At 40.4% G+C, this 13,001-nt stretch overlaps 1 protein-coding gene across 2 annotated transcripts in view; it reads right to left on the reverse strand.

The window, feature by feature from the left end:
• Positions 1-2,346: 2,346 nt before the first annotated feature.
• The window catches only part of nck2b (NCK adaptor protein 2b), a 70,562-nt gene continuing 59,907 nt past the window's right edge, over positions 2,347-13,001 (reverse strand). For both annotated transcript variants that reach the window (XM_062996810.1, XM_062996811.1), the window contains exons 2-4: positions 12,732-12,973; positions 5,461-6,149; positions 2,347-3,360 (exon numbers count right to left, since the gene is read on the reverse strand). In XM_062996810.1, coding sequence (XP_062852880.1) covers positions 3,166-3,360; positions 5,461-6,149; positions 12,732-12,957 — 1,110 coding nt within the window. In that variant the 5' untranslated portion in view covers positions 12,958-12,973 and the 3' untranslated portion in view covers positions 2,347-3,165. The remainder of the gene's footprint in view (positions 3,361-5,460; positions 6,150-12,731; positions 12,974-13,001) is intronic.

Here is a 13,001-nt window from a genome sequence, read left to right on the forward strand (position 1 = left end):
CTGTAGCACTCCAAACTGCGGTCGGGTGCATCCTATTTGCTGATCATTTTCTTTCTTTCTCTCTCCTGTGCCCCCCACTGACATTTTTAGCACGCACGCATTGGAGACTCAATAGAGAGTTGGATCACGTTAGGAGACACGCCAAGCTTTCCAGATCATCCATTGCTAATGCAATACCCCAACCAGACAGCAGAGGCCGCTATTATACTGCAGTACAGTGGTACCTTGAAACTCGAGTCGATTGGTTCTGGGAGTAGCGATGAGTTTAAAAAGCGTGGAGTTTCAATGTATTTTTTCCTATAAGGATGTATGGGAAACCTGTTAATGCGTTCCATGGTTCCGTGGGGCTGCATATATTTTAAGCTAATGTAAAATAATGGGGGTGGCACACTTAAACTGATCAGCCATAACAAAAAAACCACCTATTTGTTTCTACATTCATTGCCCATTTTATCAGCTCCACTTACCATATAGAAGCACTTTGTAGTTCTACAATTACTGACTGTTTCTCACAGGACCACTACAGAGTAGGTATTATTTGCGTGGTGGATCATTCTCAGCACTGCAGAGACACTGACATGGTGGTGGTGTGTTAGTGTGTGTTGTGCTGGTAAGAGTGGATAAGACACAGCAATACTGCTGGAGTTTTTAAAAACCTCACTGTCACTGCTGGACTAAGAATAGTCCACCACCCTAAAAAATTTCCAGTCAACAGCACCCTGTGGGCAGCATCCTGTGACCACTGATTAAGGTCTAGAAGATGACCAACTCAAACAGCAGCAATAGATGAGTGATCGTCTCTGACTTTACATCTACAAGGTGGACCAACTAGGTATGAGTTTCTAATAGAGTGGACAGTGAGTGGACACAGTATTTAAAAACTCCAGCAGCTCTGCTGTGTCTGATCCACTTATACCAGCACAACACACACTAGCACACCACCACTATGTCACTGCAGTGCTGAAAATGATCCTCCACCTAAATAATACCTGCTCTGTGGTGGTTCTGTGGGGGTCCTGACCATTGAAGAACAGGGTAAAAGTACGCAAAAAAAAAAGTATATAGAGAAACAGATGGACTACAGTATGAGTGCTTCTATATGGTATGTGGAGCTGATAATATGGACAGTGAGTGTAAAAACAAGGTGGTTTTAATGTTATGGCTGATCAGTGCATACACTGACAGTAACACATTTTGTGAACTGAAAACAGTTAAAAATCAATCAAAAATACAATAAAAGCTGCACTTTACTTTTACCTCTTCATTGTTTCCTTCTTAATCATGGAGATGCTTGATCTTCGAATACTGTATTCCTTAGCGAGTTCAGTAAGTGCTCATTTACATGAGCGCTTTTGCGCTGGCTGTGTCTTAAAACAACAAGCTTGTGTGTTAAAACAACGATTGAGGAATTTCATTAGTGAAGAGAACTTATGAGCAGTAATAATCAAGAGAGGTTTCGTGTTCCTTTGTCGTTCTTTTAGTACATTAAGTCACATTAAGCTTTAATGATAAGCGTTTTAGACTCACTCGGAAAAACTGATCCTTATAATTTCTCAGCACCCTGAGCCATAACACAAGTTTAGAAGTGAAGCAGGATGAAAATTCAGCTAAACACAGATACATGTGGACGCTTTCAGAGTGAATCTGATGGTTATTCCACACAGAGATTCGTCTCATATTCGCACTTTGATGTCAAGCCAAGTGCTGAACAAAGCAGCCCTCGCACACACACACACATTGTTTATGCATTTTCTCCCCTATTTCTCCCCTTTAGCGTGTCCAATTGCCTGATTGCGTCATGCTTCCTCTCCACCAATGCCGATCCCCACTCTGATTCAGGAGAACGAGCTAACCCACGCCCCCTCCGACACGTGGGCAGCATGCCATATGCATATCATCACCTACACTTTGACGAATGCAGTGCAGCTCAGCACTGTGTACGGAGAGACACACCCTGACAGCACTCTTTTCTCATCTCTGTGCAGGCGCCATCAATCAGCCAGCAGTGAGAGAGACCCTATCCGGCTTAATCCCACCCATATCTGAACAAAAGGCAGATCGTTGTTCATGTGGCCGCTCAGCCTAGCTGGCAGGCAGAGCTGAGATTCGATACGATGTATTCGAGATCCCAGCTCTGGTTCCAGCGTGTGTTTTTACCGCTGTTCCCTTAATTTTTTTGAGCTGTGTATTTTCTACAATTAATTTAATACACTTGTTAGCTATGGTTGTGGCTACTAGCTCACTAATTGATCATTCATTTTACCTTTTAGATTTTAACCAAGATCCATCAGCCAGCGATGAGGCATTTTGCTATTATGCAAAACGTTTATTTTAACAAAAGATATTTCAACTCCCAACACAATGATCACCGGTACAGTGCTTAGTAAATTCCTCATATACATACCTGACACACTGGTTTAAATAGACATAGCGCTGAAAAGTAAATTTAAATAAAAATGTGCTAACACTTAGACAAATACTTTTAAAAGGCGGTAAAAATAAAAGGTACAGTATGTGGACGTAAACAGAATAAGCTCGCATATCTAGTTTATCAGTGTCCATAATAATCTGGATAGTAGTGATCGTGGGTTATATCTGCGTTGATGTACTTGAGCGTGGCACATTTGGTTGAGCATCTGACATTCACCTCATAAACAGCCTCCCGTGTGCTTGTCCATGTGTGCATCCAGCAGAGAGCAGCCAGTACCTGTGCATCACCAGTTTGTTTCTGTTTGGAAACACAGGGCGTCCCACCACTACACCTGTGCCACACAGGTGGGGAACCAAGGCTCAGATATATTCAGATTGTACCGTCAAATTGCATTGCAATACTTAAAAAAATGAAATTAAAATTCTGCAATGTCTCTCTGATAAAATCTGTCTAGATCAAGTAAGCACAAGCTCCTTTCTCTCATCTAAATAAAAATATTCATATTCCCATACAGTACAGAGAGAACAAACACAAGAACAGAAAAGAACAACAAATCTAAAAAAAAAAGTAAAACTGTCGCTATCCGTCTGCTTTGTACTGGCACTCTGCTGTTGGCATGCCGCTACTGGTGAGAAACCACCAGGCAAGAAACGGAAAAAAAACAAAAAAAAAACAAAGGCTTGGCTCAGTATGAGGTCTGTTTGGGTTCTAAAGGCAGATTTTTGGCTGAAAAGTCACTGGAGGGGTTTGACCAGGTAGAGCCTGTCTCCGTGCTCGCTGGTGAAGATGGGTGCTTTCTTGTAGTGCTCGACGAGCTCGTCCATAGTGTTGAAGCGCCGCTGTCCGATGCAGTAGACGCCCTCACAGGACTGCACCTTGAAGTGCTTGTTCTTTCCTGATGCCTTTAGGGAGATTGAAAAATCGCTCGGCTGAAAATAGAAAAGAACACGAGATGCAGTTGAGTAGCTGAACAACCAAAAATATATAATGTAAACATTTAATTTTTTAGTTAATAAATAAATTATATCTAAAATATACTATGTTGTCAAAAGTACATGGATATGTAGCCTAGCGGTACTGAACTAGTAATCAGAAGATCACCGGTTTAAGTCTCACCACTGCTGTTAGGCACTTTAGCAAGTCCCTTTACTTTCAATTGCTAAGACTGTACACTATCAATAATCACTAATCTATAAATCGCTTTGGATTGAGGCGTCTGCTAAATGCCGAAAACATAATTCTAAAACATCTGACCAGTAGCGTGTCTGACAAACCACTGGGAGCACTTTTCTGCAGAGCCTTCATTCTTATTGGAAAGCATTTCAAAAATATTTTGGAGTGGGTCTGTGAAGAATTTGTTACAATTCAATAAAAAGAACCTTTGAGATGCAATTGACTCGCAGCTGACATAACATGCAATTAACTTGCCAAACTATCCTGAGAGTGTTAATCTGAGTTAAGGTCAGGGCTCTGTGCAGGACACTAGTTCCTCAATACCAAACTTTATGGACCTCGCTTTGTGCACAGAGGCATGGTCATATGCCATATCGGGCACAGTCATATTGATTATTTTATATAATAATTATACATATGTAGGCAATCAGTGTGCAAAATGTACAAAAGTTTGGGACGCTTGATAGAAAGCAATGAATGAGAATGTGTGATTTTTTTTAAATTTTTTTTTTATTCTCTTGAACCTTTAACTGACCAAAAAAAAGTTCAAAAGATCTTCAATGTTGTGGCTGACAATTATATTTTGCAACAATGAAAACATGAATGCAATGCCTGCAACAATCTAAAGTTGGGACAGGGGAAAATAAGAGTAACAGTTGAATACTCAAGATTTGAAATTATTTACTGTTTTGAAACATTCCACAATAATCAGGTGAATTACTAACAGTTGAGGGTGTCATGATTGGGTATGGAATTAGCAGCCACCTGAAGCTCATTCTTTGCAGTTTGGCACAAAGTGAAGAGCCATGACCCACCTTTGCTTGCAACGAATTAGAACATTAGAACATTTCTCGACGCAAATAATTCATAATAATTTAGGTATTTTACCATATACAGTACATAATATTGTAAAAAAAAATGTACATGATGTTCGAGCCCTCAGACGACACTGCTGAAAAACAATCGCGCTGCTGTGATAAACATAGTCACTTAGCCCATGAGAAAACTATTGTTACTCAACACAGTTCTTCAATGCAACAATTTCTTTTGGGATGAATAAAGTATCTATCTAACTATCTATGAGGGTTCTTCAAAAGTTTACTCTAATGACATCACTTTTCTACATAGTCACCTTCTGATGCATTTTTCCCAGCGTCTTTTTAGCAAAAAATACTGTTTCAGAGTGTAGCCACTGATGCATCACTGCTTTCACATCATCATCACATGAAAATCTTCTTCCCCTTAAAGCTTCTTTGAGCAGTCCAAAAAGGTGGAAATCAGGTCACGCTAAATCCGGACTATAAGCTCTCTCTCAATTATTACTCCTCCCGCCCTCACCGTTTCCAACAAAAATATAAAAGTGCGGAAACTTTTTTAAGATCCCTTGTATCTATCTAAAAATGCAACATAAATCTATATTACGCAAAGCAGAATTCATCAATCAATTTAATGCAAAAACAAAGCCAAGTTCTTTAAGCCTGACCTCTTCTCTGTTGACTGGAAACATGCTATGATTAGATTAGTGTACATTACAGCTTGTTTTAGACAAAGACAGACATTGGTACCATTGACGCAGTGGTGTATATGGGGATTTTAGAGAGTCATGTGCTGCTATTAAAGCAACATCTTCTCCTAGGAATACGATTAAAGTAGTCAGTAAAAAATCTTTTCTTTATATCTTTGTCAGTTCTATTAAGGTTCAGCAAATCAGATTCTTGATTTTTTTTTTCTCATTTTACAAAATGTCTCAACTTTGTAAATACAAACCTGATTGGTTGAATGCTTGCTAACCTTTACTGTACATGTAGGTTAAAAAAATTACACATGGTGCCCTCCACCAACCCACATTTACTCACAGAGGACTCGCTGTCTCGCACCAGGAAGTCTCCCTCAGCCCCTCTCTCGTTTAGTGCACCTTCAGCCTGGTGTCGTGTCACGCTGCCATAGTACCATTCCCTTCCAGCAAACATGCCTGTATGGGCGGGGCCGGTGTGCTGTAATGTATACATGCCAGCAGTGGCTCCGCTCTCTCGTGCTGCACCATCATTCAGCAGAGTCACATAGTTTTTCGGCACGAGGCCCACTTGACCTCGACTGTTCTTACACTTCCACCATTCGGGATCGTTCTCGGGCTTTTCAATCACATCCATGATTTCTCCTTTATCGAAATTCAGCTCCTCCTCTGTGGCCGAACTGAACGGGTAGAGTGTCTGTACCTTGTGCAGTGCCCGTGGGCACTGACCCTCACCGATACCAGCCTCATCTTCCTCCTCCTCATAATCTTCCTCCTCCTGAACGTAGTTGGAGGGGAACCAGCCGACACGACCGTCGTTGCAGCGCCCCCGCCACCAGCCGTCGCTGCACTTCTCCAGCACCACCAAGCGCGCACCCTTGGCCAGGCTCAGCTCATCGTCACGCTCTGCCGTGTACGCAAACTTGGCGACCGCGGCCACGTGGAGTTCGTAGATACGTTCGGCACCTGCACCCACACCGTTCGACGAGCACTCTGCATCGCTGCTCGGCTTTCTCTTCGTCTTTCCCAGACCTGCAACGTTAACAAGCACTTCGATTAAAAATACTGCACACCTTTACACAGGTTAGATTTCACAATTTTCTATATCTCTATATTTCTATTTAAACCTCCCTACAATGACAAATATTTTGCTATTCAGGTTTATTTCTTTAGTTTGCACTGGAACAACACAAGCAAAAGCTGAGAACAAAAAAATCTAACCTGTGTCATTTCACTCTTCAGATTGGCACCCTTAACTTACTGACTTCTTTAACCTCTTTTTTGTGTTTGTCATCAATCTTAGCATGCTTTAAGACACACCTAGGCATTGTACGGCCTGCAAACCACACCCGGCCCTTTGGCTGTCCCCAACTGGCCTGCATGAGGTCAGTGACAATTATTAGTTTTTATTTATTTTATTTACGTGTGCGCGAGTGTATCCAGCTTCACCGTAATGTGTTGACAAACAGAACTGGGTGCGATTAATAAAGACAGTCGAGTTTTAACAAGACATGAACTTCAAAGTCTTTACTGAAGTCAGATGTAAAGCTGATTAAGGATCACAATTTAAATCTAGGGTTCAAATCGCCATTACAGTACTAAACAGAGAAATACAAGAACTTGAAAGATTCAGAGCATCACGTCTGAAGCTTTAATAGCTAAATTGCAAAAGCAACAAGGTACTTTTTTATTAAGTTTTACACATACAGAACCAGAGCAGTCAAGACCAGCTTTGTGATATCCAAAAAGAATATCCAACAATAACTGAAAGGACTGAAAAACAGCAAATTAGGTAATTAGACTCCAAACTAAATAGCAATAGCACTTTATGTAAAGTTAATTTAAAAACCAGCTTCTTTAGTTCACATCTTTTCGTGAAAGTTGATTAAATAGTGAAATAACAATGTTTTACTCTGCCTGCTTCTCATTTTCATTGCCTGATAGTAACATCTACTCTTAACAGCAACAGCTTATCAGAACTGTGCAATCTACTACTTTTTATAAAGTGATACAAATAATATTGAGCAGAATTAAGTTCCTATAGTCCGGCCTTCCACAACATTCCTAGTGTCTTATGTGGCCCCTTGGTTGATTGATTGATTAGTTTTTAGCGCCGTACCGACACACTGGGGTCATTTATACAGCGATACTCAAGTTGCTTCTTCACTTTGTGTCATTTAAAACGAATTATTAAAGATGTTTTAGATTTAAATATGTTTAAAAATTAATTATTTTCCCTGGTGCTGTAGATTTAAGCACATTTCGTGTCTTGTTTTTAAATTAAAAAACCTTAGTCTTTCTGAGTGTTTTGCAGTCTATCAGTATGTGTTTGATTGTTAGTCTCTCTTTACACATCGATGGCAGGTTGGAGCATCTTCCCTAGTGAGGAGATGTGGCCCCTTGGAATATTGAATTGCTCACCTCTGCTTTAAGAGGACCACCATAGTATCTGTTCCCAAGATACCTGATGTCTTCAGCCTAAATGAATTCTGCCCAGTCACACTGCCAACTAGTCACTCGAAGGGCAGTTGTAGCCTAGCGGTTAGAGTACTGGACTAGTAAGCAGAAAGTTGCTGGTTCAAACCCCACTACTGCCAGGTTGCCACTGTTGGGCTCTTGAGTAACACCCTTAACCCTCAATTGCTTAGAAAGTACAGTATACTGTCACAGTACTGTAAGTCGCTTTGGATAAAAGCATCTGCTAAATGCTGAAAATGTAAATGTAAATGAAGCACATCATTCAGCACTGCCATCCACCATGGACCTTTGCCAATCTGCACCAACCACTCTATAGACGATGTAACTGCACTGACTATATACAGTCTTCTCATCCATTTGTACAATAAGTACACTTCATCTTTATATCAATAATTACCAAGTACAATTCTTGACAAAGCATTGACTATTGACTAAGCATTGTGATATGGGTTTAAACACCTGTCTGTGCAACTGAATACTGCACTTCCTATTCAACAAGTGGTAAAAAAATGCCTTTATTTGTCATATATACAAATACACGAGTACAGTACAACAAAATTCTTTTTCCACATATCCCAGCTTGTTTGGAAGGTGGGGTCAGAGCGCAGGGTCAGCTATTGCAGACTTGCTCAACGGCTCAACAGTGGCTGCACTGCAGAGCCTGGATTGGAACCAACAATCTTTTAATTTATAGTTCTACCCACTAGGCTGCCACTGCACCTAAAATGCTCTCTATGCTGAGTTTGAACACACTTGGCCCTCTTTTGTACTCTCTGTGCAAAACACAGCTTCACCTTGCTGATAGCACGACTATTCAGGGTCTTATCTCTTTAAAGCCTGAAGAGAGAAGATCAAAGTAACTTCACTCTTAACAAAGGGGAGCATGGCCTACAGGAAGCTACATGATAAAGAGCATTCTTCTGTGCACATCAATGGAGCTGCAGTGGAAAAAATAAGTACCTTCAAGTTTCGCAATGTACGCAGCACTGACACTCTCACCAAGTCTGGACTATGCTATCCTCACAAACTTTTACGGCTGAACCATAAAGAGCAGCAGTGACTGGCTGTGTCACTGTATGGTACGGCAGTTGTTTGCACATGGTTGCAGGTCAGAAAAGAACTAGGAGGAAAGAGTGTTTCCTAGTTATGTAGGGCATTTAACAATCACAGTGCCTGAGGAAGACTCACAGAAACATTTCACTTTGGACATCCAGGACATAGAGCACACAAGCCTTTCACCAAGCTGCCATCAAGCTGAGGACAGCACAAGAGATTACAATCAGACTGAACCAGTGTGAAGAGATACTAAATTGCCTCTGGTTCACTACTGGTTGCACAAATCAACACCATTTGCACATCACCTTAAAATGCTGCTACTACATTTGCAATGCATATATACAGACCCATTCCAAAAAATTAGAATATCATGGAAAAGTTGATTTATTTCCATAATTTCATTCCAAGAGTTAAACTTTCATAGATTATAGATTCAGGGCCCACAATTTAAACGATTTCAAGTATTTATTTGTTTATTTTTACATAATTTGGGCTTCCAGCTCATAAAACCCACGAAAACAGGATTTCAAAAAATTAGAATACTGTGGAGAAATCAGCCCAAACTACTTCTCAGTTTTTGCAGAAAAAAAAGAAATTAGGATCACATCAAATCAATCAAAATATGGTACTTTCAAAACGATATGTCAATCTTCAATACTTGGTTGGAAATCCCTTTGCTTTAATCACTGCCTCGATGCGACGTGGCATTGAGGCAATCAGCCTGTGGCATTGTCTGGGAGTTATGGAAGCCCAGATTTCCTTGATGCTTGCTGTCAGCTCTTCTTTGTTGTTGGGTCTGGTGTCCCTCATTTTCCTCTTGAGAATACCCCATAGATTCTCAATGGGGTTTAGGTCCAGCGAGTTGGCTGGCCAGTCAAGCACTGTGATGGCATGGGCATCAAACCAGGCAACCATTCCACTCTTTCTGGATCTGTGCCAGATTCTTAAATCTTCTCTTTTTGATAATCCGCTGAAGCCCACGGTCATCTCTTTTGCTGGTGCATCTTCCCCTGCCACATTTTGTCCTTCCACTAGCCTTTCCATTGATATGCTTGGACACAGCACTCTGTGAACAGCCAGCCTCCTTAGCTATGAACTTTTGTGGCTTACCCATCCTATGGAGGGTATCAATGATGGTCTTCTGGCCAGTTGTTAGGTCTGCAGTCTTCCCCATATTGAACCGAACTGAGACAATTAAACCAAACTGAAGCAATTTAATGACACCTAAGGAAACCTGTGCAGGTGCTTTGAGTTTAGTAGGTGATTAGTGTGTCACACTCAGTTTAAAACATTCATGCCCTGCAAAATTTGGGCTGATTTCTCCATAGTATTCTAATTTTTTGAAATCCTGTTTTCGTGGGTTTTATGAGCTGGAAGCCCAAATTATGTAAAAATAAACAAATAAATACTTGAAATCATTTAAATTGTGGGCCCTGAATCTAGAATCTATGAAAGTTTAACTCTTGGAATGGAATTATGGAAATAAATAAACTTTTCCATGATATTCAAATTTTTTGGAATGGGTCTGTAGTGTATAAAAAGTGCATTTATTAAATAAATACAAAATCTGCCTTAAAGCAAGACACAATATGAGAAAACCTATGTGGACACCTCACCATTAACTTGTTGCACATCCCATTCCAAAACCAATGGCTTCAATATAGAGCTGTTGTGTCTATAAAGAATTACTTTATGGTTTATAAATCTGATAAACCATGTTACCGCAGTCCCTGACAGCTTGGCTCTCTTTGTCTTTATATGCCCCCATTACATACTTAATAGGGTTAATCCAGTAACTGTCGAGGAAAGTCTAGAATAATCAACAATCCTTAATCTTTTCTGGCCTTTTCAAATAGTTGTAGGAAAGCTTTAAAACTGATTGGCTCATTATACCGCTGCAGTATAAATTCTTCTACACAAAGATCCAAACCAAATAGTGTAGCATGTCACGTCTCTGAACATTAAAAGTGGTACCTCTCCTTTTTCATGGTGTAAATGATTCTGTGCACATGCCCAATTCCAAATTACAGAATAGGCAAAATACCCTCAGACTTGAATATTCCCTCCACCATGCTTTACTGTTATTTTTGATATTTTTGACCTTTAATAGGATAAAGGGTGGTAAAACAGACAATGAATAAATGAATAAATGAAGATGACAGGCCAACTACAGATATATCTAACAAATTACAGGAATAAACCACACTGTACAGCAAAAACTAGCTCATTTCTAGATTTTTAAATCACATATTTAATACAATACATCCAATTTACATCACAACTTGCATTATTGTTTCATATATAAAAAAGAAAATGGGAAGATCTGCTGTTTCTTAGATGCCGTGGCTTTGCTTTCTCCCTGCTAACAAAACTCTATTAACTAAGATCTGACCTTGAAGCTTGAACCCATCAAAATCCCAAAAGGTCAGGGGAAAAAAATCAGAACGCTATTATTTTTAATGTGAGGCTTGAATCTAGGACACTGTAGTTAATCCCTAGTTTTTATCCAGTTTTGGAATACCCAAACCCACTCTATTATTCTGCATGAAGAGTTTCTCGTTAAGCTTAATGACATGGTCGATCAGTTGGGCATTTAAAGTTGAGTGATTAAACAGCCCAGAAAGTCATTTGGCTTTACAACTAAACTCTCAATTAGTTCAGCCTCCCACACACCCTTGATCTAAAAGGTTCAAGGCCAGTACCATCACACTTCAAAGAAACGTTACTTGGAAATACTTGGCAAGAAATGTTGGAGCGATTTATCAAAATGGTATTAAATAATAGCAAACTGGCTAAATATTTCTAGTTACTATGCAGCAGGATCACCACAAAACCAAAGTGTGGAGACTATGATACTAGCCAGGACATCATGACACAATAAAATGTACCATGACCAAAAGTAAGTGGACAGACCATCTAATTATTATGTCACACTGCTAATAATTGCCCTTCTTGTGCACAAAGTGAGATCTATAAAAAAAATGGTTGGTCAAGTTTAGTTTAGAGTCCTGATTTGCAAACTCAATAACCGCCACCAAAAGTATGTGGAAATCTGACCACAAGCTTATTAAACATCCGATTCCAAATCTATATGTAGTACTACGCAGCTATAATGGCTTCTAGCTTTCTGGGAAGGTTCTACACAAGACTTTGAAGTGTGTTTATGGGACTTTGCCTATTCGAATGAAAGAGTATTTGTAAGGTCAGGAACTTTTGTTGGATAAGAAGGCCTGGCTCACAATCAATTCATCCCAAAGCCGTTTAGCAGGGTTGAGGTCAGGGCTTTGGGTAGGCCACTGGAGTTCTTCAACACAAAGCTTAATAATCCATGTTTTAATGTTTTAAATGCTTCCTCTCTACTGATGCTGATCCCCACCCTGAGTGAGAGGAGCACGTCCCCATCTTTTCACCTGCAAGAGGTGGGTTCATCTGTGAATCAGCTTTGTATACGGAGAGCCACACCCTGATCAACAAATTCTCCCTCATCTCCCTCGTGTAGGTGCCATCAATCAGCCAGCAGAGGTCGTAATTGCATCAATTATAAGGTCCCTATCCAGCTCCCACTCTGTATAAACAACAGCCAATCGTTGTTCATGTAGCCACCCAGCCCAGCCTGATGGCAGAGCTGAGTTTCAAACTGACGAGTTGTCAGCTCTGGTGTGCTAGCATGTGACAAACATTCAAATGGGGTGCACATACTTTTGGCAATATAAAACATGCTTGTTTTGTGTCCTATTATTTATGTAAAACAAATAAATGTATACAACTGAGGTAAAGTAGCGATACTGTGCTCTGTGTGACCTCGGCCCTGGTAGGTGAAAAGAAACAATTAGCTGCACGCATGTCAGACGGACCGTGTGACAGCCTCGCCCCCCTCAATCAGGGGTAGGGCTGGCGTAAGTGACAAGAGAGAGATGAGTTTAAATTGGCGATGACTAGATTAGGGTGCAAAAAAGGGAAAAAAACACGATGATTGGGAAGTTGTGACATCACAAGTAAATCTGAAACTAAACAGTAAAACCATAATGTGAGAGGAACTGACGAATGCATCCCTTTAAGAAAAAAATTTAAGTTGCTTACCTAGAGTATCTTTGAGGTTTTTTACCAGAGAGCCCTTTTTCAGACTGTTCTTGCGCTCAACATAGTTTGAGGGAACGTAGCCTGTCTGGTTGGCTGCATTACGAACCCGCCACCATGTTTTCGAGTCATCCAGGAGCCAAAGGCGCTCGTTCTTGCGGATGTCAAGTTCCTGGTCCTGCTGTGCCGAGTAGTCCCACTTGGCGATCACAATCACCTCCTCTGACATCTTTCATGGAGTCAGTCTGAAATGAAAACAGTTGATCAGAAATG

This window comes from Trichomycterus rosablanca, chromosome 6 (assembly GCF_030014385.1).
Source record: "Trichomycterus rosablanca isolate fTriRos1 chromosome 6, fTriRos1.hap1, whole genome shotgun sequence".
Lineage (NCBI taxonomy): Eukaryota > Metazoa > Chordata > Actinopteri > Siluriformes > Trichomycteridae > Trichomycterus > Trichomycterus rosablanca.